General features: G+C 42.4%; 1 protein-coding gene across 1 annotated transcript in view; it reads right to left on the bottom strand.

Moving 5' to 3' along the window:
- DHX15 (DEAH-box helicase 15) overlaps positions 1-2,823 on the bottom strand; it is a 44,076-nt gene extending 41,253 nt beyond the window's left edge. The window contains exon 1 of the mRNA XM_084266657.1: positions 2,733-2,823. Within this exon, the coding sequence (XP_084122783.1) occupies positions 2,733-2,800 (68 nt within the window). The 5' untranslated portion in view covers positions 2,801-2,823. The remainder of the gene's footprint in view (positions 1-2,732) is intronic.
- Between the last annotated feature and the right edge of the window lie 23,115 nt (positions 2,824-25,938).

Below are 25,938 nucleotides of genomic sequence, written 5' to 3' on the forward strand. Positions count from 1 at the left end.
TAGGACTTTTTGCTTTGTTTCTCTAATGAAGTCTGGTCTGCTACCTGCTTTCACTTCCTTATGCCCACAGATACAATATGTGTGTAACATACAAAAGAAACACTGTAGCAATCAGGAAATCAGAGGACAAAAAGCATAAAGAACATGGACACAAAAGGCACAAGGTAAAATCATCAACCATTACAGTGAAAGCCTAAGCACCTCTAACAGAACACCAGTGGTTTTACTCCATCACTAGGCATAGCAATTGTTGATGCAAATAAGCTGATTCTTTTTCTGTTCTGCATATTAAAAAACAAAGTACAATCAGCCTGAATGATACATCCCACTAACACGGTAACCATTATGTTACCAAACAACTAAAGTACATTGCAGGTGGGGAGGGGAGGAATTTGCACAACAGCTCAATTAAAAATCTTCCATCAAATTCCCATTTTTCAAAAATGGTATTTCACTCCATGGGTGATAGTTGAAGGCTGGAAGAAAACATGCCACACTGATGCTTAAGGCTACGCACCCAACACTTACAAGGCTGCTGACCTAGCATCCTTGACTTGTTGAACCACACATACCAGTACAGACCTCAATTCAAAAGGAAATAAAAGACAAGGTAACACGATGCAACTTTCAAACTTAAGTCAGGTGGCCTGAATGCAAAACAAACTGTTTCTGCAGGTGAAGTGGTAGCCAGCCAAGGAGTTGTTTCAGTTTAATCCAGCTCCAAAACCAACCAAATTGCATAGAGGCACTCCTGGCACAAAGGAGATGTATACACGTGCTGTACTGACAAGACTTTCTCTGTGCACCTTCCTTACAGCCTTCCATGAGCTGTAAAACCAAACTACTCAAATAAATCAAGACAATGTAACATTAGCATAGGCTTGTGCTATATGAATTAAGATTTCAATAATAATCATACTCAATAATTATGCTTACAGTGACAACTTCTCAATCCTTTGCAATTTATTGCATTTATTGGCAGGGGAGGAGGGAACAAAGAAGGGCACAAGACCAGCACTTCTACACTTGTTAGGTACCATAAAGGTCAAAAAACTTCTAGCTAAGAAGTTTTACCACTGGTGGGAACTCATTACAGTATGTACAGAAGGGTAAGACTAAGAGTTCAGGGTAACAGTATGTAACCAGTAAAAGCAATCTCAGTAAAACTGTCAACATACAAATGAGGATACACTGACCTGTGATTAACTTTACAGCCAAGAGCAGCAGTTGTACCACATTTAAATAATGCCCAATTTTGGCATAACCATTGGAAAAATCTGACAAAAATCTCTACCTACAAAAAAAGCTGCACACATACAATTTTTCAGAGGAGCTATTTCAGTTTCTGGCAAATCATGCAAAAATAGATTATAGGAGACAAATAGCTCAATACATTTATTTAAAAAAATAATAAGATTAAGGTGATCCTGCATACAGGAAATAGATGTTCAATACTAAGCATACACTTTTGTTCAGCAGAAAAAAAATACATCAAACTCCACAGGCTAAAAGCTGCAGCTATACAAGCTCATACTGGAAAAAAAAAAACCCTCCAAGTTTTGCAAGGCCTGTTTATCAGGGAACACTAACTGCTACAGTAGACTTTTAGCTATTGCAAGCTTCAAGAACAAGATTAAGTATTTTTCTCAGATAAATACTCTGGCCACAAACAATGCTGTTAGACTTTAGAAACAGATAAATTTGTGTAAGTCTTGTGCTCCCATCAGAAGGGACTCACTATATAAACATAGTATTTATGTGTGTTCCTTTAGACCTCAGAAATCTACTTGAAAGAGCCACCCGCCTTCCCCCTCCCCAAATAAAGCTTAAGAGATTATGGAGGGAAAGCTCTAAAAGAACTGTATATAAAAGGACATCACCAGTGTATTGTCTGTGTTCCTACGGTTTCATTTACCTTACTGAAAACCTACAAAGCTTGCACTGTACAGTCCTAAAACTTTAGCCTTTGCAAGAGTAAGGAAAAAACATACAAGCCTTCCTCTGACCCCTACCCCAAAACCTACCTCACCATCCATTCTTACTTAAAGTTAGCCATGTCCCTGGCTGATTACCGAAAGAAAGACGCTAACAAAGGAAAAACGATCCTACCGGCCCGGCGCTAATTATACATCAGCAGCAAACCTCATGCTGACCTGTGGGGCCACGTTTGCCAGACCTCTCGAACCAGAGAGGACAAGAGGACGACAAACAAAACCAAAAAGGAAAACAAAAATAACACGAAGAGCGAGAAGGGCCACAGACAAAGCCGGGCGGGGGGAGTGGGCCGAGCAGCGCGCCGCCCCCGGCTCCGCCGCGACGGGAGCGCAGCCCAGCCCAGCTCAGCTCGTCTAAGCGTCTGGGTCGGCGGCTTCCTCCCCTTCCCCCTCCCCGCACCGCCACACGAGGCTCTCCCCGCCCGCTCCCCACCACCGCGCTGCCGCCATCCGCCTCCTCCGTCCCCACCGGCCGCCGCCGGGCCTAGGCCTAGCGCTCCAGGGAGCCGCCGAGGCTCGCGGGCCTGCCCAGCCGAGGCGGCGCCGCCGCCGCCGGGGTCTCGCCGCGCGGCTCCCAGAGCTCCTTCCCCCACATGGCGGCGGCCGTCCCGCTCCCCAGAGCGGCTCAGTCCCGCCAGGCGCGGCCAGCGCCGAGGCCTGGGAGCGGATTGCGCGGGAACCGCTGCGATCCCCCCCACCCGCCGCGGGCCGCGCTCACCGGGCCGCGCCGGCCCTTACCCGTCGCTGCTGCGCTTCTTGCTGGAGCTGTAATCGTCCCCTAAGTCGAGGCGGTGTCGTTTGGACATGGCGGCGGCGGCGGGCGGGCAGCCGCTGGATGATGCGGCGGCGGGCGGGCCGGCCGGGGCTGGGTGCGGCGGGGCACGCTCTCCGCTCCTCGAGCAGCAGCAGCAGCACCGCGAGGCCAGGCACAGCCGCTAAAATGGCGGCCGGAAGGAAGCGCCGGGACTGCGCGAGACGCTAGCGCGCGCGCGGCGAGGTTGCGGGAGGAGAGGGAGGGAGGGAGGAGCGCGCGCGGGCCCGCCCACAAAGGCTTTCCCTCGGCGCGCGCCCAACGGCCGCGCGGGGCTCGCCATGATGGCGACCGGCGCCTGAGGCGAGCTGCGCGCCGAGCTGAGCCGGGGCGGCCCGGCCCGGCTGGAGCTCGGCAGGCTGGACAGAGCCGTTCGTGCGCTACGGGAGAAACCCCTTTGCACAGCCCTGTCTGCTCGCGCCTGCGCGGGAGTTTCCGCAGAGGGAGTTTAAACCGGGACAGCTCTCCCGATAAGCCTCTGTTTCTCCATTTCAGGCCACTGCGCTCCTCCCTCGGTGCGTTAGGCTGCCTGTGGAGCTAGGCGGTCTTTCACAGGTCAGCTGAAGCGTCGGAAATGCTAGAAAGCCAGGGACGTTAAAGCTTATGTTCCATAAAAAGCACGTACAGCCGTTGCCTACACAAATGCCAACCATAAGTATTCATGGCAGTGTTTTCAGCGAGGAAAAGAACGTCTTTCAAAGACCCAGGAACACGGTTACTAGTTCTGTCACTCCCCTACCCTGCCTCAAAGATTGCCAGGCGAGGGAAGTTGGCACTCAGGAGCAAAAATTCCGGTAGATGTGTTCAGTTGTACTACATCAAAGGCTTTGCTTGGCTAGAGTGGCATTTAGTAGCAATTACTGGAGCATGTGAGTTCCACTGCCATTTCCTCACTACAGTTAGGTTTTGCTTGAACAGTTACAGCCATAATTAGTTACTGTTCATGGTTCCAGCCAGTGTAACTGCCAGCAGAAGCCTGCAAGTTTAAGCCTGATCCAGGAGAATTGGTCCTCAGAGCTGTTTCTTATGCCCCTGAGCATCCTCCTCTCCTACCACCCCCAGCACCTTTTAAGAACTGGGTTAACCATTTGCACAAGCAGCATTTGTCTTCTGACTGAAGGCATAGATGAGCCTGGGGAGGAGACGATCAAGTCAGGCAGACTATGAAATGCCCTGATGACCACATCCTCAGGTCAGTAGCACACTGAGGAATCGGTGCTCTCACACAACTTCATTCTGCCATTTCAAGCTTCCACCCAGCACTAAGTCTCAGCAGCTGCAGTCACTTGATACTTCAGCACAGCTCATAAAAGCCAGTCTCTAAGAGCTTCTGGAAAGGCAAGAGGCACTGTTCTTGATACTTCTGACAGCTATTTAGAGAACATCGACCACTGCACATTCTGTTCTCTATTTCTCTGCTCTCTGTTCCCAGTCTATCTCATGGTCCTTCAGGTATAGTGATTTAAATTCATATCATGGAGAAGTAGTTTTAAGATAGAGACTAAAAGAACTACCATCACCTCAGTATCTTTCTTCATCCAGGCACGTTTGTTGAAAAATACACACTTTGCAAGGCTTCCTCCCCATCACTCTTCACAGACCTTCTGCCAGACACTACCACAACCACATCCTGGATTGCATCAAAAGAAGTGTGGCCAGCAGATCAAGAGAGTTGATTCTCCTCCTCTACTTTCAGCATGCTCTGGTGAGACCCTACCTGGAATACTGTGTCCAGTTCTGGGGTTCTCAACACAAGAAGAACATGGACCTCTTGGAGAAAGTCCAGAGGAGGGACACATGGATGCTCAAAGGGCTGGAGCACCGAAACACTTCTATGAAGACAGACTGAGAGAGTTAGGCTTGTTCAGCCTGGAGAAGGAAGAGCTAAAGGGAAACCTTACAGCAACCTTCCAGTACCTGAAGGGACCTACAGGAAAGCTGAGGAGGGACTGTTTGTAAGGGTGTGTAGTGATAGAATGAGGGACAATGGCTTTAAACTAGAGCAAGGTAGGTTTAGATTAGACATTAGGAAGAAGTTCTTTACTATGAGGGTGGTGAGGCACTAGAGCAGGTTGCCCAGAGAGGTGGTGAATGCCCCATCCCTGGAGACATTCAAGCTCAGACTTGATGATGCTCTGAGCAACCTGATCTAGTGAAGATGTCCCTGTTTACTGCGGGGGGTTTGGGCTAGATGACCTTTAAAGGCTCTTTCCAACTTAACACATTCTATTATTCTATGAACCTTTGCTCAGCTAATTCAATGAGTACTTGCTCTTAAACATTTTGACCAAAGGAATTGGGATAGTTCAGTTGTTTTAAATAATAAGCTGTAAATAATGACTGTAAATGGCTCAGCTACCAAATAGAAAAGGGATCAGGAAAGATCACCTAGCAGCAGTGACCTGTTCCACAACTATAGCCAGCTCAGCAAGTGGGTTTTTATCCATAGCTTCATGTTTCAAAGATCTTCTAAGTTTACACCAGTATAACTACTAAAATATTTCATGTAGACAAGTCCTTTGAGTATGTTTGCTAATAGAAGAGCATTCCTGTCCCTATTTTTAGACAATGTGACAAAATGACACGCAGAGCTAAAAAAAAAAAAAGTAATTTTTCAATTTCACTACAAAAACCCTGGAATACCTATGTCAGAGGTTGCCAGAGTGTAAGTGGTACAGGGTATCTGTATCTATCCCAAATATCAGGCTTATTTTTTTGGTGATGCTGTGGTAGTCTACACAGAGCTGTGTTCTCAGAGTGGAGCTAAGGGAAGGCTTTCTACACATCTCCTGAAGTAGATCTTAAGTGATGTCTGTCTTAAACAAAAGCAAATGATTATTGAAAAAGACCGTGTGAATAGCACTCATTTAGCTTCCCAGAGATGTGAGAGGGGGGGAAAAATAGCCTCTGGGTCTCCCAGGAAAGTGGGAAAACAGGGGGAGAAGATAAAGCATTACATGCATTAGTTGGGTGAGCAGCAACCGTCCAACAACAGGAGCTTAGCAAGCTCTGCAGCTGTACATTCCAGATCTTGGTTGCTCCTCCCTGTGCACAGCAGTATAAAGCCACTTACGGTCTTGCTCCAGCTTACCACACAGCTGACACCAGGGAGGTTCTGCTTTAGGAGGTAGGGAAAAAGGAGCAGGTAGCTCAGCAGGTATGAGATCTTAGGCCATGCCTCAGCAGGAAGTTCAAAAAAGAAGGGAAGGAGATTTAGTGCTAGTTGGGGTGAACAGCTACTTGAGTGCCATGCCCCACACCGATATCCCACGTACCAGTTCACTCTGTTAGCAGTACTTTGCAAACTCCTGAACTCACCCTCCACTGAACCGTGCTTTGAGCTATACCACTGCACAATAAACAATCTGGTTCCATCCCAAAGAGTTTACATTGTAAGGCCTTCATTCTGCAAGCACACACATGCCTTCTTTTACTAATGCAAATAATCCTTTTAACTTCAAAGGGATTACTAAGAGTAGCAAAACTAAGCATGTAGGTAAGTGCTTGCAGGATCACAGCCCAAATGTAAGATGAGACAAGAAAAAGAGATTGGTAAGCAGAAATTGACATAATGACAAAGTGATAAGCATTATGTCAAAAGCCTAAAGGATGAAAGGAATGCATAAAACAGAGCATATTTAAGCATATTTTCTGCCTTTTCATAGGCATTTGTTAAATAAGAGGGGTTTATACCCCCCCCCAGTCTTTTATATCCATCTGTAAAAATGAAAATCTTAGATTACTGAAACAAAAGACATTTACATTAGTTGCCATTTGACTATCCACTCTTCTGCTCTCCATTGTCTTACCCTAGTTTTAAACAGTACGTTCACTGGTATTAAAATCCTCTTAGCCAATGAAGAGTGACCATTTCTTTGCTTTTGGTATAGACATAAAACTTCCTATGCTGTTTGAGTTGAAAGGAGCATTATCATTTTAAATTGAAACAATGCTGAGGGGAGACCTTATCACCACCTACAACTACCTGAAGGGAGGTTGTAGAGTGGTGGGCGATGGTCTCTTCAGCTAGGTGACAGATGATAGGATGAGGGGCAATGGCATGAAGCTGCCAGGGCAGGTTTAGATTGGATATTAGAAAAAAAATTTCTACTGAAAGGGTTGTCAGGGCCTGGAACAGGCTGCCCAGGGATGTGGTTGAGTCCCCTTCCCTGGATGTGCTCAAAAAAAGGGTAGATGAGGTACTTAGGGACATGGTTTAGCTTAGGATGGGAATGGTTGGACTTGATGATCTTCAAAGTTCTTTTCCAACCTTGTGATTCTATGTGATTCAATGGCTTAGGAAAATAAAATCATCTCTAAAATATTAATATTTTTAATGATTATTCTTTCAGGGAGAAGGCAAAGCACAAACGTGTCTCAGACAAGTCATAAATCAAAGACCTACCCTGGGTCATGTAAGGTTTCTGACAGAGAAGCCTGGTGTCACAGATAAGGACATTATTGCCTGTAGCTAATTTTTGCTAGAGACTACCATGTCTCTAGCAGAAACGTGAGATCTATCCAGCCTAGCACCTTAGTTGAAACACACCTTCTTCACTGGCTTAAGCTAAAAAAGGATGGTGAAGGGAAACCACATTCTGCTGCTGCAGTGGGAGCCATAATTGAGACAGACATCTGGGGGAGGTTTAAATCTGCTCAAACTTGTGTACTGGAGCCCTACAAGCTCTGTAGTACATATTTCCTTTATGGTTGGCTGGCTTGCAGTAGACCCTAAGCTACAGTCTGCATGCTCTCAATGCTATCGCAGCACTTGCACTGCCAATATATTAATTTTAATAATTTGAGTTTCAAAGCCAAATTCAACCCGTTTTTTATAAATCTACAAAGCATGATATTAAATAATTTCCCACAGACTAATTTAAAAAAATTAAAACTGGAAGTATTTCGGATAGTGATCATTGCAATCACTGTTTTAAAAGAACATACATATATAAATGGGTAATACCCTTCAAAAATTACTCAGAAGCCTTAAATGCAAATGCTCATCACTGACAAGCTCTCATTCAGTCCTTTCCCCACCAAGCCCATGTAAATAAAAACGAAATAAACCTCATATTCTGTCATATCATCAGAGGAAGAATACTTGAGACAAGAACCCACAATCAGAGTATGTTTAAAAATGTCATACTTCCACATTTTTCAAATTTAAAAATATGAAGATGAATACACGAACTGATCTCAATTTCTGCAGGGAAGAAGAGAGGCAGCTTCTCTGTAATTACAGAAACTAAACTTTGCAACACTTCAAATATATATAAATCAACACTTTGGGTTGCTCGGGGAAGTACGCTGTAGGAAGCCAGCATGGCAACAGCAGTATTGCCGTGACAGCAAACCTTATCAGCCACACAGGCACTGTCTGAATGCTTATTAAATGCTATCCCATACAGGACATGCCATTGCAACCTTCTGCAGGTCTGAACATTTTTAGTGAAGTTTCATAAAGAAGAAAAGAGAGAGAGAGAGAGAGAGGAGTGAGAGATTTCAGTTGTTGTGGTTGACATTAACCAGAGTCACAAATCACTTTTTAAAAACAAACCCCATTCCCCAGGAGGAAATACATTGTCATAGACAACCAGCTGCTGTTCTAAGCCCCTCAGTCACCTGCTAAGGCCTTATGGTCACCTGCAGAAACCTTGGTCACTCTGGGAAACCTTGCAAGAGCAAGTATTGATTATGCACTTTGAATGTAAGTTGAAGAGACAGTGTAATTACAAAATACCACCCCTGAATAAATTAGCTTATACATCTAAATTACAGTTATTGTACACTGAATTTACACATTGTTCTGGTGACTCCTAGATCCTTGTGGTTAAAGTGGTACTGTTTTAATACCTTACACGTTTGGAAACGCCTAAAACTACAGGCTAATGTGCTGTATGAGAAGGCACATTATCTCTTAAGCTCCTTACAATCTGACTGCTTTCTAGGCCAAGTCTGAAATCTTGGAAGAAGCTTGCTAAATATAAGGTGTTTTTAGGGACTAGTAACTATTTCACAGGGGAACTGTTTAATACCAGAGAAAGCCACAATTTCAAGTTTGTTGTTTGATCTTGTGCTAGAATATTGGAAGAAGAACAGGTTTTTCAGAGGTCTGATTCTTTCTTGGATTTTGTTTGCAAATTTTTCACATAAGCAGAAGGAAAAAATGTACTACATTGGTATGTATTTTTCATTCATTTTGTATCCAGTATGATCATCTCCCATTCACTATTGTGTTCGTGCATTAAGACTTTCCTCAAAGTCCCCTCTCTAATACAATCTGTAAAACATCCATATTCATGCCTAAGATTAGGCATGCTGAATCTACCAGTGGTACATCTTCACCCTGAGTACCTGCTCAAGTATTAGGAAATTTATTTGCTTAGTTTCTGCTATCTATATAGAGCATACACTTTTTCAACAAGCTAAGACTACAAAATAGCTAGAGAGCAGTGAAATAGGTGATTTAATAACCTCTTCTTCATGGGCTACTAACATCTAAAGTGGTAAATACTAATCCTTATCTTCATAATAAGTTCCAGACTACTTAACAAAATAATAGCAGTAGAGAATTATGCAGACTAAAAATCCATCATATCCTAGAAATAGCTCGTAACAAACCATAAACATTAACAATCACACCTTGTGCAGCTGGGCCTAATTCTTTACAAATGGCTTTTCTTATTCTTTCCCCAGATGATCCAAATATTTTCTCCCAACTGTGTTCAAAGACCACTTGCAGAAAAATCTGCAGCAGCCAATGAAAACAGTGAAAGCAGATTTAAACTTCTGCAGCTGTGTTACCTCCCTCTTGACAACTTATTACCATAAAGCCCCAGCCTTGTAGAAATGAGATTAGTTGTCAGTGTGTGTCATTTTACCCCCAGCTGACAGCTGGGAGTAACAACATTAGACTAATCTGAAAACCAGTGTAAGAGTCCTAAAGGGGCTGAAAGAAGACCTTAGTTAAGTTTTAGGATTTCTTTGGTTTTTTTAGTTCAGGGAGTGGGAGTGGGAATTAATGTGCTATTGTGTTACTTTGCATACTCTATAACGATATCCTTTTCTGCAATGAGCAAAACTGTTCCCAAAGGGAAAGGAGAGGGTGCTGCTGGAGTTGTTCCTTCAATACTCTGGTGAGTGACCTTCTTTGAAGAGATAGAGCAATTTGTTTCTCAGCTAAAAACAAGAAGAACGTTATACTTTCAGCATTTTTTAAGATTATAACAGCTCTATCTAGGTTAATATAAAGAACTGTCTTGTGTGCCCTGAGGCTCACTATTGTATTTAGAGTAGTGATGACCTTGTCTTCTATGCAATTCTGCCTTTGCAAAGGTGAAGCACATGTATGGCCTCTTTCTTGTATATCTGGGCCTGCCCTAGACACTTGGGATAGTAGATCTTTACATACACAGGTTGGATGGGAGTGGTTGGACTTGATGATCTTCAAAGGTCTTTTCCAACCTTGTGATTCTGTGATTTATTAGACAAGCGCAGCTTTTGCCCAGATCTGGGAAGTACTAGGAATGAGAATGCTATGGTCACTATAGACTTGCACAGACTTTCTGGACATTGACTGCAAAGCAGCAGCTTGCTTTCAGGCCTCAATCTCTTGGGCCCTATCCTGCATCCTATCAGTGAACATTCCCTTGTTGTAGGAGATGCCTCCAGAAAAGGCTGGGACTTATCTGTGCTGTCAGGTGCTATGAAGCCTACATGGCCTAAATTAAGCAATGCTGGTTCAAACTCCTTTGTGCCTTCTGTGAATGTGTCCTACTGCTATATTGTGCATAGTATTTTCATGTACTGTACGAATATATAATTCTACTGCTACAGCAGTACTGTACTATTAGTGTACTATTGTGGAAAGCTGCTGTAATAAGAAGTGAGGCAGATTTAAGGTTATCATAGGTAAAGAAGTGCCACCTTCTGAAATTTTAACAGTTTTTAAGTACCTTCTTTTATGCAATAGTATATGAAACACGTAACACACAGCCCAGTCTTATGTTATGTTGACCATAATGTAACAAGTAGTTCCACGAAGGTAAATGAGGTTTTCCAGAATTCTGCTGCAGCTCTACCTGGCAGTCCCTGACCTTCCCAATTCCTCCGTTTCTGCGGTACCTTCTCCCCTGCTATGGCATGGTTGTTTCAGTAGTCATGCAGCGCATCGGGCTGTGAAACCAATATGGGTAAAAAAATAGCCTAGCAACAACAGCAGAAGAGCAGTTTCTCAGCCTGTTTGGTTTCCCAAGAAGGACAACAGATGGAGTAGCATGGGGACATAGGCGAGCAACTGGAGACAGGACACTGTGTCAGCTGCCAGAGCTCCTGAAAATATCCATGACATAACAGCCTGACACTGTTCTTAGTGAACAAAGTTCAGTACTTGAATATATTTTTAGAGGATCGGGACCAAAGAATTGTGTATTTTCTTGTAAAAGCTGTATTTTAATATATGGTTTTCTGTACCAGATGACTGATCCTACATTAAAGTGACATCTTCATCAATTTACATACATTTACGTGAATAATACTAGCTGTTCTTTTGTAGCCTTTTTTGCATAAATATTCAGATATTTGATATTGGCTTTATTTTTCTGTAGATTCCAGTGGAAAAATTAATATTTTGGAGCAAATTTATAGAGCAGAATCCTAGAGAATTTTCTTTCAAAGAAGTCAGTACTGCTTAGCTCCTTGTGTGGGAGAGTGATGGCATAAGGACTGAATCTTCGATACCAATGTGCTCTGAAAAGCGTTTGTATTCTATGAAAAGCACGCAGTATCCCACGGTGAAGTGTGTTGGTCTGCAGGAACAGTAAAGTAGGAAAAAGCATTTCAAGACCTGTGAGACATAGCTGAAACACCACAGACCTTGTAGAGGATGTTAAATCAAATGAGACTCTTATGTGCTCCTCTTTTCAACAGTGTGTGCTTGGACAGTTAAAAATAAAATATCCAGAACTTGAACGACTCTGTTGCCTGTCTATTATTAGGCATTCATACAACAGAAAGCTCTAATATCCTACCTACATATCTTTTCAAGTTCTCCCATGGGTGTAGTTTTTACAAGCTTTCTGATCTACTTTTGTCAAAGAAGCCGTGTTCAGAGCGAGCTGATTTTTGGATTGGTTTAAGTTAAACTTTCTCATCTAGACAGAAATGAGTTAGGGAGCACTTACATAAATCGCTTTCTTGGAAGATTAGGGTAGCAGGAAAGTATTAACAGTCCAGCAGAGGAACATTGTTAGGAAGCTGAGGGTAATCATGTCTCATAATCCCCAGGATGGATCTAGGAGAGGTTTACTGCTCTGTGCTTTGAGAATGCCATGGAACAGTAACCAGGGCAGGTTCTGTAAGCGGTCTGTAGTAGCTTTATTTGTAACCACAGCATCTCCTATCTCTACTCTGATTCAGAGTAAATGCCACCCCTAGCTAATGCCATAGTGATTAATACTATTGAATTAAAATATTCTCCATAGTTAATACTAAGAAATAGCTGAAAGACATAATTCACAATCTGCTTTGTCATATCTTAACAGCAAATCACTTTTCTATACTAAGTCCACGATAGTTAAGATGGAAATTGGTGTCACTGCTTTCAAAACCATCTGGTGACTTGATGTGAAAACTGTGCTGTTTCATAGGGTCAGTATGAAAAATGCTAATTTATTTCAGCATGAAGTTTTTGAGATACAGTTTTCCCTATGCACTCTTGCATTCACAAAATCACACAGTTCTGCAGATGCCCGTTCTCTGGATGCTCCCCGAAGGAATACTACTTCTTTAGGTTTATCTCAGTTCCAACATTGTGTTCCCCCCCCCAGGGGAAGAAGAAAGAGCAGGGCGTATAAAAAAGTGAAAAACAGTAGTGGTAAAGGGGACAGAAGAGTGTAAGAGCTGACAATTACAAGAAGGAGAAGCAGAAACAGAAGAAAGATGAAGAACAAAAAAATCATCCTTTCCTAAAGGGATAAAGTTTTAATGTGAGAATGGAAAACTCATGGGAAGTAAGACTGCATGACAGATCACTTTAGGAAAAGGAAAGGTATCACCTTCTTTCAACTTAAAGCCCCATCTGACGTTTCATGTGCCAGCTCATGTGTCTGTGCCAACACACTGCTATGAAATCACAAGCCTCAGACCTATTTCTTACCCATCCTTCCCCCTTTGTCCTGATGTTCTACAATGCGTACAGCTTGTGGCTGCCCAGCCCAGCCTGTCCGCAGCAGCCTTCCTCTGCGCTGTACGCATGCACAGGCTTGTGCAGACTGTCTATGTACTCCCACACACCAGCATTTACTTTCAATTAAAAATAATTTGCAAGTTACCAGAGAAATCAACTCTAAACCACAAAGGAGAAAGAAGCAGAACTAGAAATTCATTGGAGGAAAAAAAAGAATATAGAATAAATTAAGAAAGAAACCTGCAGTGAAACTTTGGTCAGGGAAAGCACAAAGTGACCATACGTTCTAGGTACACTGTCACAGATCTCCCAGGAGATGGATGAGCCCAGATGCTAGGCAGAGTGCAACTGTGACTTTGTCATCGATGCAGTTAAGGATAAGAAGGAAAGAAGAATCAGGAAGAGAAACGTTCCTAGTGTTAAATACCACTTTAATTATCCTACACTGAGTCAAGATCAGAACTAAGCAGTAACCTAAATTCTGACCTTGCTGCTGTTCAATGAATGCAGCTTTCTGAGTTCTATCATATTTTCTTTGAAGTTACCAGTGATGCAAGACATCCCAGTCTGTGCTAATGCTCCTCTTTATACCCTTTCCTTCCTTCCTCTCAGCATGGTCTGTACCATACATGGTTATCAGCACTGGGCTGCTCCACTGTATTTTTCACTTCTTCCATCAGCTTTCACTTCAATTCAAATAGTTATGCTGTTATTGCCAGCAGCTCCATAAACGATTCTACAAAACCAGGTCTGTGCTGGAATGTTAACAAGGGCTTCTAATTTTGAAGAGGAGGTAAGTAAGGGTTTCTTTCTCACTTATCACGGTGGTTTTGTACCTTCAACATTAAGACTCTCTCCCAGTGTGTAAGCTATATGTCTGGTTAGGTCTTCACTGACAGCAGCATGTACATACTATTCTGTGGCAAGGAATTGTCACACAATTAAATTTAGCTCTTCACATACACACACAGAGAGACACATCCCGATTCCCAAACCTCCAGCTCTCTCCCATTCCCATCAAGATACTTATTAGGGAAAACAACAGAGAAAAAGTTTATATTTTTGCCCAATGTTTATTTGGAATGTGCTCAGGTGATGGTGCCTTCACCTGTGAATTGACTTTGTTACTTTTTTAGTCTGGAGGAGGAGCAGGGACAATGTATTCATGCTAGCAGACAAACTTCCTACAATAATGATCATCCTGAAACCTGTATGCAGCCCCAGCACAGCCAAGAAGCAAAGCCAAGACTGTACCAAAAGTTGTGTATTCCACAATAGTTCTCTACAAACAGGAGGTCTTTATGGTTCAAAGTCCTAATACAGGAAAACTACTGCAAGAACTCAGTAGAAAACAACATTAAACACTCAAGTGTCTTAACTAAGCTGCGGAGAGAGTGGTTCACTCAGACACTGTCAGTGAGGTGCACTGTCCAGGGCACACCTGGAGCCTGTGTCCAACTTTGAGGGGGATGTGAAGAAACTGTAGAGGGTCCATCTGGGAGCCACCAAGATAGTTGGGGCATCAGTGAGGGGTGGTTGGTCCTTGGCCATCGGTGCACAATGAGGGAACTGTGCTTGTTTAGACCAGCAAAGGAGGGCCAAGCAGCAATCTATTAGCAGTCTACAGTACTTGAAGGTGATGGAGCAAAACTCTTCTCTCTAGTAAAAGATTAAGTAACAAGGGGCAATGAGCACAAATTTCAGTTAGGGAGGTTTGGACTCGCTAGGAGTAAGTGCAGGAGTGGGTTCGTACTGTTGTTTCCTCAGGGAGACAGTCAAATCTCCACCTTCAGGGCTTTTCAAGACTCACACACATAAAGCCATGGCTGACCTGATCTAGCACTGGCAAGAGTCCCGAGTCACACAGGAGGTTAAACCTGACGATCTCCAAAGGTCCCTTCTGACCAATATTTTTACAACTCTGTGAACAGAAAGTAAAACAGAGTCAGGAGTGCTTCAAGACCAGTTCAGTTATGGCAGAGTGAATTAAGCAACATCATCAAATTATTGCTTGGCTGATGTCGCTGACATTTGAGGTGAAGTAACTATAATTTGAATTTCATAATTCAGAATCTTCAATGACAGTTTCAGTTAGAGTCCTAGTAATGTAAGGTACATGGATCTTAAATCACACTACCCTTTCAACTACAGAGATGTAAATTGCTGTGGATTACCAGTGGATAAGGTACACCGTAGATGTCCAGGCCAAGTTTCATTTATATGTGAACTGCACTATTTTTCAGTTTTATCACACTTTTTCTTAAAGCTAAATTCACTTTTAAATGCAAGCACTAAGCAGACTGAAAAATTTACCTCCCTCTAGAAAGAAGGGTTCCCAAATAAATTCTCCAAAACTGAATGGAAAAGGCAGTCAAAGGGGAAAAAATATTAAAAAAAAAAAAAGGAAAACACAGATTAATGAGATTTGTTTGTTCTGGGGTGTGATCAAACAGACCAGCACTACAGTCAATGATAAAAGAAGGCAAAGTGCTGCGCAGACTGTTATATTCATCTGCTTAAAATTCACATGGTCTGAGTGCTAGAATAATTTGCTCCACACCATCTGGCAGGCATAAGAAGTATGAATATGTAGTGGGGGGAGGGCACGAGGAAATCTTCTGCATTTCTATAGCATGTAGAAATACTCTACTGGAGTTTGCAACTTAAATCATGCGACTGTTCAATGCATTAAGTGCACAAGTAAGCTGTAAATAGTCCAACAAATGCTAATTTTTAAAACATGTAGAAATAAACTTACTACATTAGTATAATCCCCCTCCTTGCACTTCATATTTGGAAGGAGAATATAATACGAGCCATGAAATGCAATGCAGCAAGTCAGTGCAAGTATTACTCACTGGGCAGTAGGAATTGTGCAATGTCATCCATGCCTGAACCAGAGAGGATGACTGTTGTAGCTGTCAGCTAAACCTCTTAGCCTCACTTACAAGCTCAGGTTTTTAAAATTTCTGCTCCCAACAGCGAAAACCTCCAGGGTGGCTCAAGAAGGGAGATGCCACAGGAGCAAATGTTCCTAGAAGATTCAACCCACTGTGGGATCGAGATACAGAAAGTGAACTTGCATATCTCAGGGAAATACAAAAGCCACCTTTCTAAATGTGTTGCTACATTCTGTCTTCAGGGAGCATAGTATTCTCGTAACTGTTACTTGGTGTGCAAGCTCTGCAGTTTTTATTCAGTTTTGGTTAAGAACCAAACTTGCTAGCAGCCCAAACTGTGGCTCTTTGACAAAGGTATACAAAGTCTGCCCTGGATGCAGTCAGGCACATCAGAAGTGCTACACAAGTTCTGGAACAGCCCTGATATCCAGGTGAACCCAAAGGGCAGAAAAGCATCTTGGTTATTCCCATCATTTATCCCTTAGCTAGCTTTGGTTAGTTTGACCCTGTAGAAACCATGCTATTTTTAAGTATAACGACTGTGTGACCATACACCAGGTTTTTTCCCCCCAGAATTTCACTTACTGGAGTGAGCACTTCCCAAAGTTTTTCCTTACCTTTTGTCACAAAAGCATTCTTGGAGAGCAAAGAAGCTCCTATTGCACATAGATGTGTACCTGCCACTCTCAGATTCATGCTTAAGAGGCTGCAGCTAATGAGACAGGGAGCGGTAGCTGAGTAGCTGTTTTCTCTAACGTGAAATAGCTGTGGAGGTGAGACCCTGACAAACAGGCTCAGGAGGGTTCAGCTGGGACAGCTGTGGATAGCAGCTTCTCCATTCTGTCCAGGAGGCTGCTCATGTCCAGCGAGAGGCCTCCATGTGCCTCTGCCACCCCTCCACCCCACGTCTATCAGAACTGGAAATCAGACTATGGCACAGACACACACCCTGTCCTACTCTCTCTGCCCTGGAAAGTGAAACCACAGAAGGGTGAGGAGGGGAACAATCTCAAGTGGCTAAAGGTAGATCTCCTGAATCCCATAATGCTCAGCTTTAAGAATTCCGTTACGGGAGTACAAAAGTTTAGACAGATAGAACCTATAAACTCCATAATTTTATTTAATTGGCTGAACTGTGTATGTGGGGCTGGTGCTTGTCACGTTACAATGTCTGAGAAAGAGGTAACCCTTACTCACGTCTCAGTCCCAGGGGTGTTGCTCTACTACACATCTTAGATGACCAGAGTCTTTCCGCTTCTCCAGACTGTCGCAAAGGATATTTAATTACAGTAATACTGCTGTCCCAGTGCTATTACAGCATTGCAAGACAGTCATAAAGGCTGAGCAAGCATTCTCCTTCTAAGCCTCTGTTGTTAAGTGGCTTATAATGTTTCCAAAATGTGACCTTTAGAGTTGGAATTTATTGTGCTTGCATTCTACCCAAAACTAATTTAATTAGGAAGTTCAAAGGAAACCTGTTTACAGAGTTTTGAGTCATCTAGGTGGTAAAGAAGAAATTTCCAATTGCTAAAATAATTCTTCAGATGCAGGAGAAAATTGTACAAAGATGGGATATTTTTTGTCACTTTAGGCATGCCATGTGTCACAACTGAGTAACAATCTCATGGTGTGCAACCCTTTTACAGATTTTCCTGTGTCACTTGCAGGCAGTTTTCACTCTCAGAACAGTCTCTGATGGCAATTTCCACATTTTCACTGTCTCAACTCAACGTCTGCATCTGTACCCTTGCTAGAGCTATGACAACAGCAACTGGTGACCAAGCAGCATTCGCTTCAGCTTAGGGTGTGGGAGAATGTCAGTACCTTTGCAGGGTCTGCCTGTTTGTTCCCATTAGAAAGCCAGCTTTAGTTTCTCCTGTAGTAGAGAAAGGAAATTCCAGTGTTTAGTAAACCCCTCTGTTGAAGTTTGATCAAGAGAGTCATGCAAGAAACTAGTAATTCACCAACTATGCTATGACTTTCCTCACCGATCAAGTGAAATAAAGAGTTCCTGGTGCTTTTTTAAATAACATTTTACTGTCTCATGTCAGCAGTATACTGATATGGACTTGCCTTCAAAGAAACGAAAGGAGGAGGGAATATGGCACTGGGAAGATGCTGAGTTCTGCAGTGTCACAAGGTGTGGCCAGCTTGACACTTGGGATGAAGGACTGAGAGGCAGAGAGAGGACATTGAGCAGTAGCTCCTGGCAGTCTGAACATGACACGACAGTGCAAATGAGCCTAAACATCACTTCTAGTGGTGGGCAGAAATCCAAGGATGACAGGGAGATTTATAGGAGTGGGGTGACTGGCAACAGATGTCCTGGAGATGAAGAACCCTGATGGTGATGCACCGTGGACACAGGATGAAACCTAGTCACCGTATTTTAAGCTGCAATTGTTATTCATGTTTCCTAGGTTAATATACTACTTCCATCAGTCTTACTTATGAAGGACCTAGGGCCCAACGAGCCTACTATAGCAAGACTTATTACATTTACTTCTAAAATGTAGTTCCTTATCATACTACTGAGCATCTGTGGACTGGTGTACAGCTACTGCAGGAGAAACAGTCTGCTATGAGCTCAGATATAGTAGGAATTTAACTCAGTCCCTCTATGAAAGCAAATGCCAACTAGTAGATAGGCCAGTCAGAATTGTAAGACAACTCATGGAAGAGGATGGAGTTCAGAAAAATAAAGAAACAGGTAGGTAGGGGTAGATCAGGAAAAAGTAGTAAGAAAACCAAGGAAAGAAAAAATAAAAAGGAAAGAAAAATAAGGGAGAAGTATTTTTGTATCAAGGAAAAAAAAAGAAAGACAACACAGAGCTGCAAAAAGAGACAAAAGAAACATTAAAGATGACAAAGTGGGTCAGGGAAAGAAGATGTAGAACCTCAGGGTGCTCTGTTTTGTATAGCTCTGTGTGTATGTTATGCAAATAGACTGTTTTGCATATATAAGAATAATTACAGACATCAGTTTAAGGAAGAAATTAGTATCAATTAGAAGTATTAGATAATGGCTTCTTTGAATTAAATCCTGGGTTTATCTGCAAGAAAAGCTTTCCACAGATACAACTATGCCTCTGGTACCCCGCCCCCGTCTGAGGAGGCTGTATCTCCTGGGGATAACTAATTTGGCCTCCTCTGCTCCTGCAATTTGCAGCCTCTTTGATGAACCTGCAAAATACTCTGTAGTATAATAAAAACGGGATTTAGGGGCAGAATTTTTTCAAATTCAAGGGCTCTGTGGATGCACCTAATGGCTCATGTGCACGCAAACATTACTCTAGGACAAGGTAAGATGCAAGCTTAAAGAAGGAGCAGCTCTTCCACAGTAATCCCTAGTGTAAAAACACCAGCTGGAGCTGAAACATCAATTTTCAATTCTTAGTTTAACGTGCCTCCAGTGTATTCAGTGTAATGATTCCTACACTGGTCCCTTCGCATTCTTAAAGACAAAAATTTAATCATTGTTCAGCTGAGCTGGTTTTAGCAGTGACCTAGGTATAGGTGCAAAGTTTGGTGTCCAGAATATCATACCTACCTCAGCATGTGTCCCCAGACCTGGCTGGCTAGCTTTGTTTCTAAACACTCACAGATCTTGAGTAAAGAGAGTAGGAAGATGCACGATAGAGAAGGAGATCCAAGTAGCAGCTCTCCGCAGTTTCTGTGCTGAAGGTGTCCATGTTTTTCAGTTGCATTAAATGATAATGCAAATCTTGAAACCCATGTATTCAATAGGTGGAGTTAAATAGTGTCTTATTTCACACTTAAACCACATCTGGTTTCCAGATATTCAAAGGGAAAACCACTCATGCCTGGTAAAGTGCCTAAGTTACTCGCACGGCGATTGCTTGGTGCCTGGACTCTAATTACAAGGAGATGAAGAAGATGAACAGTTAAGGATGAAACGCACCATATGTCCTTCTGGTAGCAGCACAGTAAGGTACCAAATAAACAACTGTCTTAACACCCCCTGTTGAGTTCTTACATTGCAGGCCGTTGCATGCTTCACTCTTTATATTACCCATAATTTACTGGCTTTCCCACAATTTTAGCTCTACTTGCACAGAGCTGTGATCTTTGGAACTATTTAGAATATATTTAACAAAGTTTTCATTATTTTCTATTGAAATAATTTCATAACCAACACACAGCAGGATTCAAGGTCTGCCTTTGGAATACTTTTTAAAGGTATTTTTAAGGACAGAAGATCTATTTTTCTATCTGTTTAACATAGACATACCAGTAAGTATTGTTACACTATTTGCAGTTTGCTAGTAGATTCGAATGCATTTCATGCTATACAAGTGTGTCACCCAGTTTCTTTCCAGCAGAAGTCCCCCAGAACTACATAATACTTTCTCCTCCATCATTGTTCTTAACAAATTTATCTGGCCTCAAGCTAATAGCACTGCTGGGATTTCTGTCATTCTCATTGTACTTTATTAAATTATCATTTAATGTCATGGATTACTTCCTTGTCTTTTGCTTCTCATATCAATGTGCTGTGCTTGTACCATTCAGTCTATTTGTATTACTACCTCCCATTTGTTAGGACTCCCAAATGTAATTTATTAGACACACAACTAGCATGTATGATTTCTCACTGCTAAATTTATTTTATCACTGAATCAGGGTGGCTTTTTAGCTAAATGTTTCCTTGATTGTGAAGCTAACTTCTTAGGTCCTGAAAAATGCACCTGTATTTATTTAGAAGGCCAACAGTGAATTTTAAATAAAACCTAATTTACATCAATAAAAACATCACTGTTATTTTATCCAAGACTAAATGCAAGATATTTGCCTGGTTTATACCATGTATCCACATCCTGTTGCATCAGAATGCTACAGTTAGAGATTCATGGGTGAAAATATTTAATTGCATGTTAAATACAGTTTGTATTATACTAAGTGTAAAATATGAAACCAAGTATTAAGAATCATTAGTGGTGTGTGATAATTAAAGTCTATATGTAACAGAGGATTTCTTATCTTCAAGTTTACTGTACAGAGCTCATTGGATTTCTAAAACAAATCATTGGGGACTGGACAAATGATATTTACACTCTTTTAATTATCCAGTGAGATTAGTGTTTGCAGTCTGTGTAAGTAGGTCACAAACATAGCAATGGAAATTAATTGTGCTACAGAACAGCAATGATTCATATGTTTTCTAGTCATAATTCTAGTAGCATTTTAAAGATAAGCCTCCTTAAATAATTTATTTTTAAGAAGATCTACTAACAACGTTAAAAGGATACTTTGAAAACAGAACAAAACCCCACTCTGGATGGAAGTAATTTCTCTCTGCATTTATCAAGTTTTACTTTGGAGTACAATTACTTCCACTTTCAGAGATCTGCAGAGTCAGCACTCCATCACATGTGCTGTCTGTCAAAAATCTATGTCCTCAACTGATTTTTTTTTTCCTCCTCAGGTACAGTGAATGGGAATGGATAGTGCATCACCGAGAGAAGGTTCTGCGCCTATTTTTTTGCATCAGCTGTTATGCCAATTTCAGTAGAAATATGCTGGACTTGGCCACATTTATGTCCACATGCATGTAATTCTTTTTCACCGGGCTCCAGAGTTCATTACTTTGCAATGTTCTTGCTCTCAGACACTTTTTACAACAGTGCTGGCACAACACAATGCTCTGCAAATGTCAGCAAAGGCTCCTGCCACATGCTGTAGCCTCTGAGATTTTTTTTAACATTCCCCCCCCCCAAATTAGGCTCAAAATCACACCATTTTAAGGCATTACCAACCTCAGTGGGTTTGTTCTTTCATTACACCGATTCATTTTAGTTATTACATTAGTTCCATTTCCACAGTCATCATTACACCAGTGTATCAGTATTTCCCACTTCAGTTGTTTTCAGTGCATTAAAAATTAGTCATAAATGTTGTTTCATGATCAAATTTGGCATAACTTGCTTTACAGGTCAAGCAAACACATTTTTCTTTCACAGATTAAAAGCAAAATCTGTTTGATCATATTCAAGCCATTTCATTAGTTGAAAAACATTTAGGTTTATTAATTTGGGAACACTGTGCCAAGTTCTGCTGTTATTTATACTGCTGTTAATACAGAGTAACCCAATTGTATTCAGCAGATTAGTCTGAATTTGTACCTGTTTTTACAAAAATAGTCCAAAATTGGCCCCTTTTAGCGTATATAAATAGTAAGTTGGGAAAACAACAACAACAACAAAATAGAAATAAAAGAAACAGACTGATTAGAAGGAAAAAAAAAAAGCCCTGCTCAGTGAATGGTCGAAACGAGTTGGTGTGTAACGCTCTGCTGCTGCAATACTTGCCCCAGGAAGGAAGGAGATTGCAAATGCAATTGCTACTGATGGTTCTGTATTTCCAGTTCAGCTGGGGATTTAATTTTTTTGTAGGTGAATTATTGAATGGCAAGAGGAAACTGGTGTCTCAAGGAGCAAGGCTGCTTCTCCCAAGCAAAAACTAAGATCTTTCACATATGGAAGAGGTGGTTAGCAAACAGTTTCTGCACTGTGTCCATAGCTGCAAACCATTTAGATCACCAGAAAACAAGGAAGAAGAGGACAAGTCTTCTGAAACCTGACAACCTGTCACTAGCATTAAGAGTATTTTACAAGATCAAGCCCTGCCATCGAGATGTCTTCTCAAACACATCTATTCCTCAAGAACATGGGGTTGTGACACATACAGGGATGTTTAGGATTACTTTGATCCAGGTTGCATTGCTTGAAATGAAGATTTCTGGATAAGGTGGATCAAACACATGGTTAGAATTGCTCCTCTGGGAGGGTTTAGCGTAGCAAATACTGAAGAGCCGTTCCCAGGGAGGGCTCAGTCCACTGCGCATTACTCAGAGGACTTCAGGATTCCACAGCTACACAAATCCTTTAATGAAAATTCCTCTGTGCACGTTTTAAGGTGAGGTATGGTGTTCTTGATGTAGCTGTGTTGACTAACTGCTCTTTCCATCTCCAGCTCAAAACTCCAACAGCTTTGCCAGGTGACAGTGGCCACCTCTGCTACTGAGCTGCAGTTCTTGGCTCCTTTCTGAATTTCTGCATAGTCGTATATCTCTCTGACAAGGATATACCTGCTGCCTTCTGTTTGATGGCTGTGCCACTGATGGATTCCTTCTCCAAAACCCAGCAAGGAAACCCTTCCAACCCAAATGAAGATCAATCGCACTGCGCCTGAAGTTTTGATAAATACTTTTGATCATCCAATAATGACTAATTGCTTCAGGAGAGCACAGTAATTCTGATGACACTCATTTATCAAAGAAGGGAGAAGAGAAACTCGGACCTTTATAGCAAAGTCAGCCATCCCATTTTAGCAACTATATTTTATTTTATACAGTGTAGGTCAGCAGAGAGCTTCTCCTACCCTGTTCAAATTAATAGGTAAGCTTCTCTGAAGCTGAAGAGCCAGCACGGTGTGAATGTTACAGCAGATGATGCTCTTTGTTTACACCATCTCTGATCTTACCCAGTTCATTTGATGTCTAAAGGAGACTATCAGTAGAAATTAAGAAGAAAAGGCCAAAGTACATTGTCAATTATAGAAACTGTTTCCACATCTGCAAATGGTGAGCTCCCTGGGCTTTTTGCTGTCTTCTGAAACCTACCTTGCTAAAATGTACTTCATGTTACATCCATGGGAAGATGAACCCCCATGTGTGGAATATAGAACTGGTAGCTGCACTTCTCTTGTACATTGAAATGACTATGTCTCAGTACGGGCTCTCTTGCCAGCTGTTCCTGACTTTTAGGGACCTTGCCAAAGAGAATCCAGAGTTCTCCCTGCCTTCTGCTGGAAACGTGGGACCTACCTGCTCTTCCAGCTGGTTTTGCCACACGGTGCAGGTCACCCTTCAGCTGCAGTATCCAAGCTGACCTGCGGGTGGAAGTCCTGCAGAAGGAAGAGGGAGGAACAGAGTCAAGTTTCTGAAACTGAAAACTCACGACCACATACATTGTTACTCTGGAGCTGGCTCTGCGGGGACTACCTTGCTGTCCTCTTCCAGTGCTCCTGTCCTCTCTTAAGGTGTCAGTGAACCAAAGGGAGTGAATGAGTGTCAACTGCACTCTGTGGGCTGTGGAAATGTTTGGTACAACTCTTCCCTCCCTTAGATGTGGGCAGTGGTGGCTGAACTTAATACATCAGTCCGTAAGTTTACTGCTCTTGGTCATGCTGTAGATTATGGTTTCATACAGAGCTCTGGCTATGGGATCTAAAATACTTATTTTTGTCATATCCATGCAAAATGGTAACTGAAGCCATTGAGGACAGTGGGCTGACAATCTTCTAGTTGTCACAGGAAAACTGAACAGGACTAGAGAATCAGAACTCTTTGGACATGAGAAGGAGTGAGCGATTGTCTGTTTGGTCAGCTCACCATTGAATTTCATGCTGTCTCCTTCCACATCTTTATGTGCTTTCCAGGCAGGAAGTGGCTTTGCTGATACCTACAAGATTTCATGCTATACACCAGCACGGGTAAAATGCTGTCAGTTTTAGGTTGATAGCCACAGAGGTTGGAAAGCCTCAGAGACAAGCCTACTTTGCTTTGAAGGGAGGAAAGATTGCACTTGACCTCTTCCTTTGCATAGAAACTGTCTCTGGAGCCAGCTGGCCATAGTACCCAATATTCCTTCTTCATCTAGGCAATCTCAGTGGAGTTTGAAGTGCCACCTGCACTTCAGAAAAGTTAAGTAAGTCAGATTTCGGATGCTCTGGACTGTTGTCACCCCAGAGGTCAAACACCTATGAGAGAGGAGCATCTCTAACAAGGATGCTTTGAAGGTATATGCATACATCACATGCAATGCTATCTCTGTTACATCATGATAATATATTGGCCACTTTTACTTTAAGCAGCAGCTGATGGGAACTTAACTTTTCCCAAGACAGTTGTCAAACCGAGCTCTATCTACACAGGTATATAACTCACTTGTTACCATTAGCACAAGAGAGCATACTGATGAATACCTTCAGATGCCAAGACTTGAGTTTTACTTCATAAAGGTTGCTGGTTATTATTCTGGCAAATCTTCATGGCATTAAGAATACTGCTCCCCAGAGAGCAATCTATAAGACCTCATCCTTGTTAATGTGGTCTCGATGCTATGGAAAGTGTAACAGGGAACAAAGAGGGGAAAAAATGCATGTGTGAATATGCCTTTTATAATTCCTGTCTAATTCCCGTCCTTAACAGTGGATAAATAAATAGATAATACTGATTGATCTAGGAAGCCAACAGCTCTAATGGATTCTTGGTAGAATGGCAATAGCCTCATCTGCTGGCTCAGAGAACCCGTGGTGCTGAATGCCGAATGGCTGTTGCTGCCCTTGCCACCTTGTTCTCTGAGAGAGACACATTCTTGATGTTCTCAATTTGTCCGTTCCACTCCAAGGAAACCCCCACAAGATCATTGCAAGGATGGTATCTCTGCTGTATACGACAACCAGTATGGAAAGCTGGGGTTAATTTGGTGCAGTTTCATTACAATGTAGCTTCCATAATGACTGGCCACCTCTTCTTAAGGGCTGAAAACCTCCTGAATGCTGGTGTGCCAGAAAGGCTGTACTGAGCCAGACTACAAGTCAAACCAGTCAGCATCCTCTGCTGCTGCTGGCTGGTAGCATGTCAGTAAGGAGAAATTGCTAGAACAGGACACATACAGCATCAAACATTCCTGAGAAGAGTCTCAAAGCCTTCTGCCACCAACAGCCTGTTTCCTGAGACAACAGCACAGCTTGTATTGTCCACGTTTTAGTTTATCACGCACCATTGAGCCCGTATTCACAACCTAATCTGGTACCATGTCACAGCTGGCAGCACAGCCCTCTTCATGCAGTGTGCATTCTCCAGGTGACACAGGGTTAGTTTTTCCACTGTTCCATCCCCCTTACCTTCGAGCTTTTCTTTCCATGGGTGGAAGAGTGCTGCTCAGCACTGTGTGCACCCTGACACTGCACATGACCATGCTGCTCCTCGTGTATTTGCAGTTTAAATGTTACCAACTT

This window comes from Gallinula chloropus, assembly GCF_964237585.1.
Source record: "Gallinula chloropus genome assembly, chromosome: 7".
In the NCBI taxonomy this organism is placed as follows: Eukaryota; Metazoa; Chordata; class Aves; order Gruiformes; family Rallidae; genus Gallinula; species Gallinula chloropus.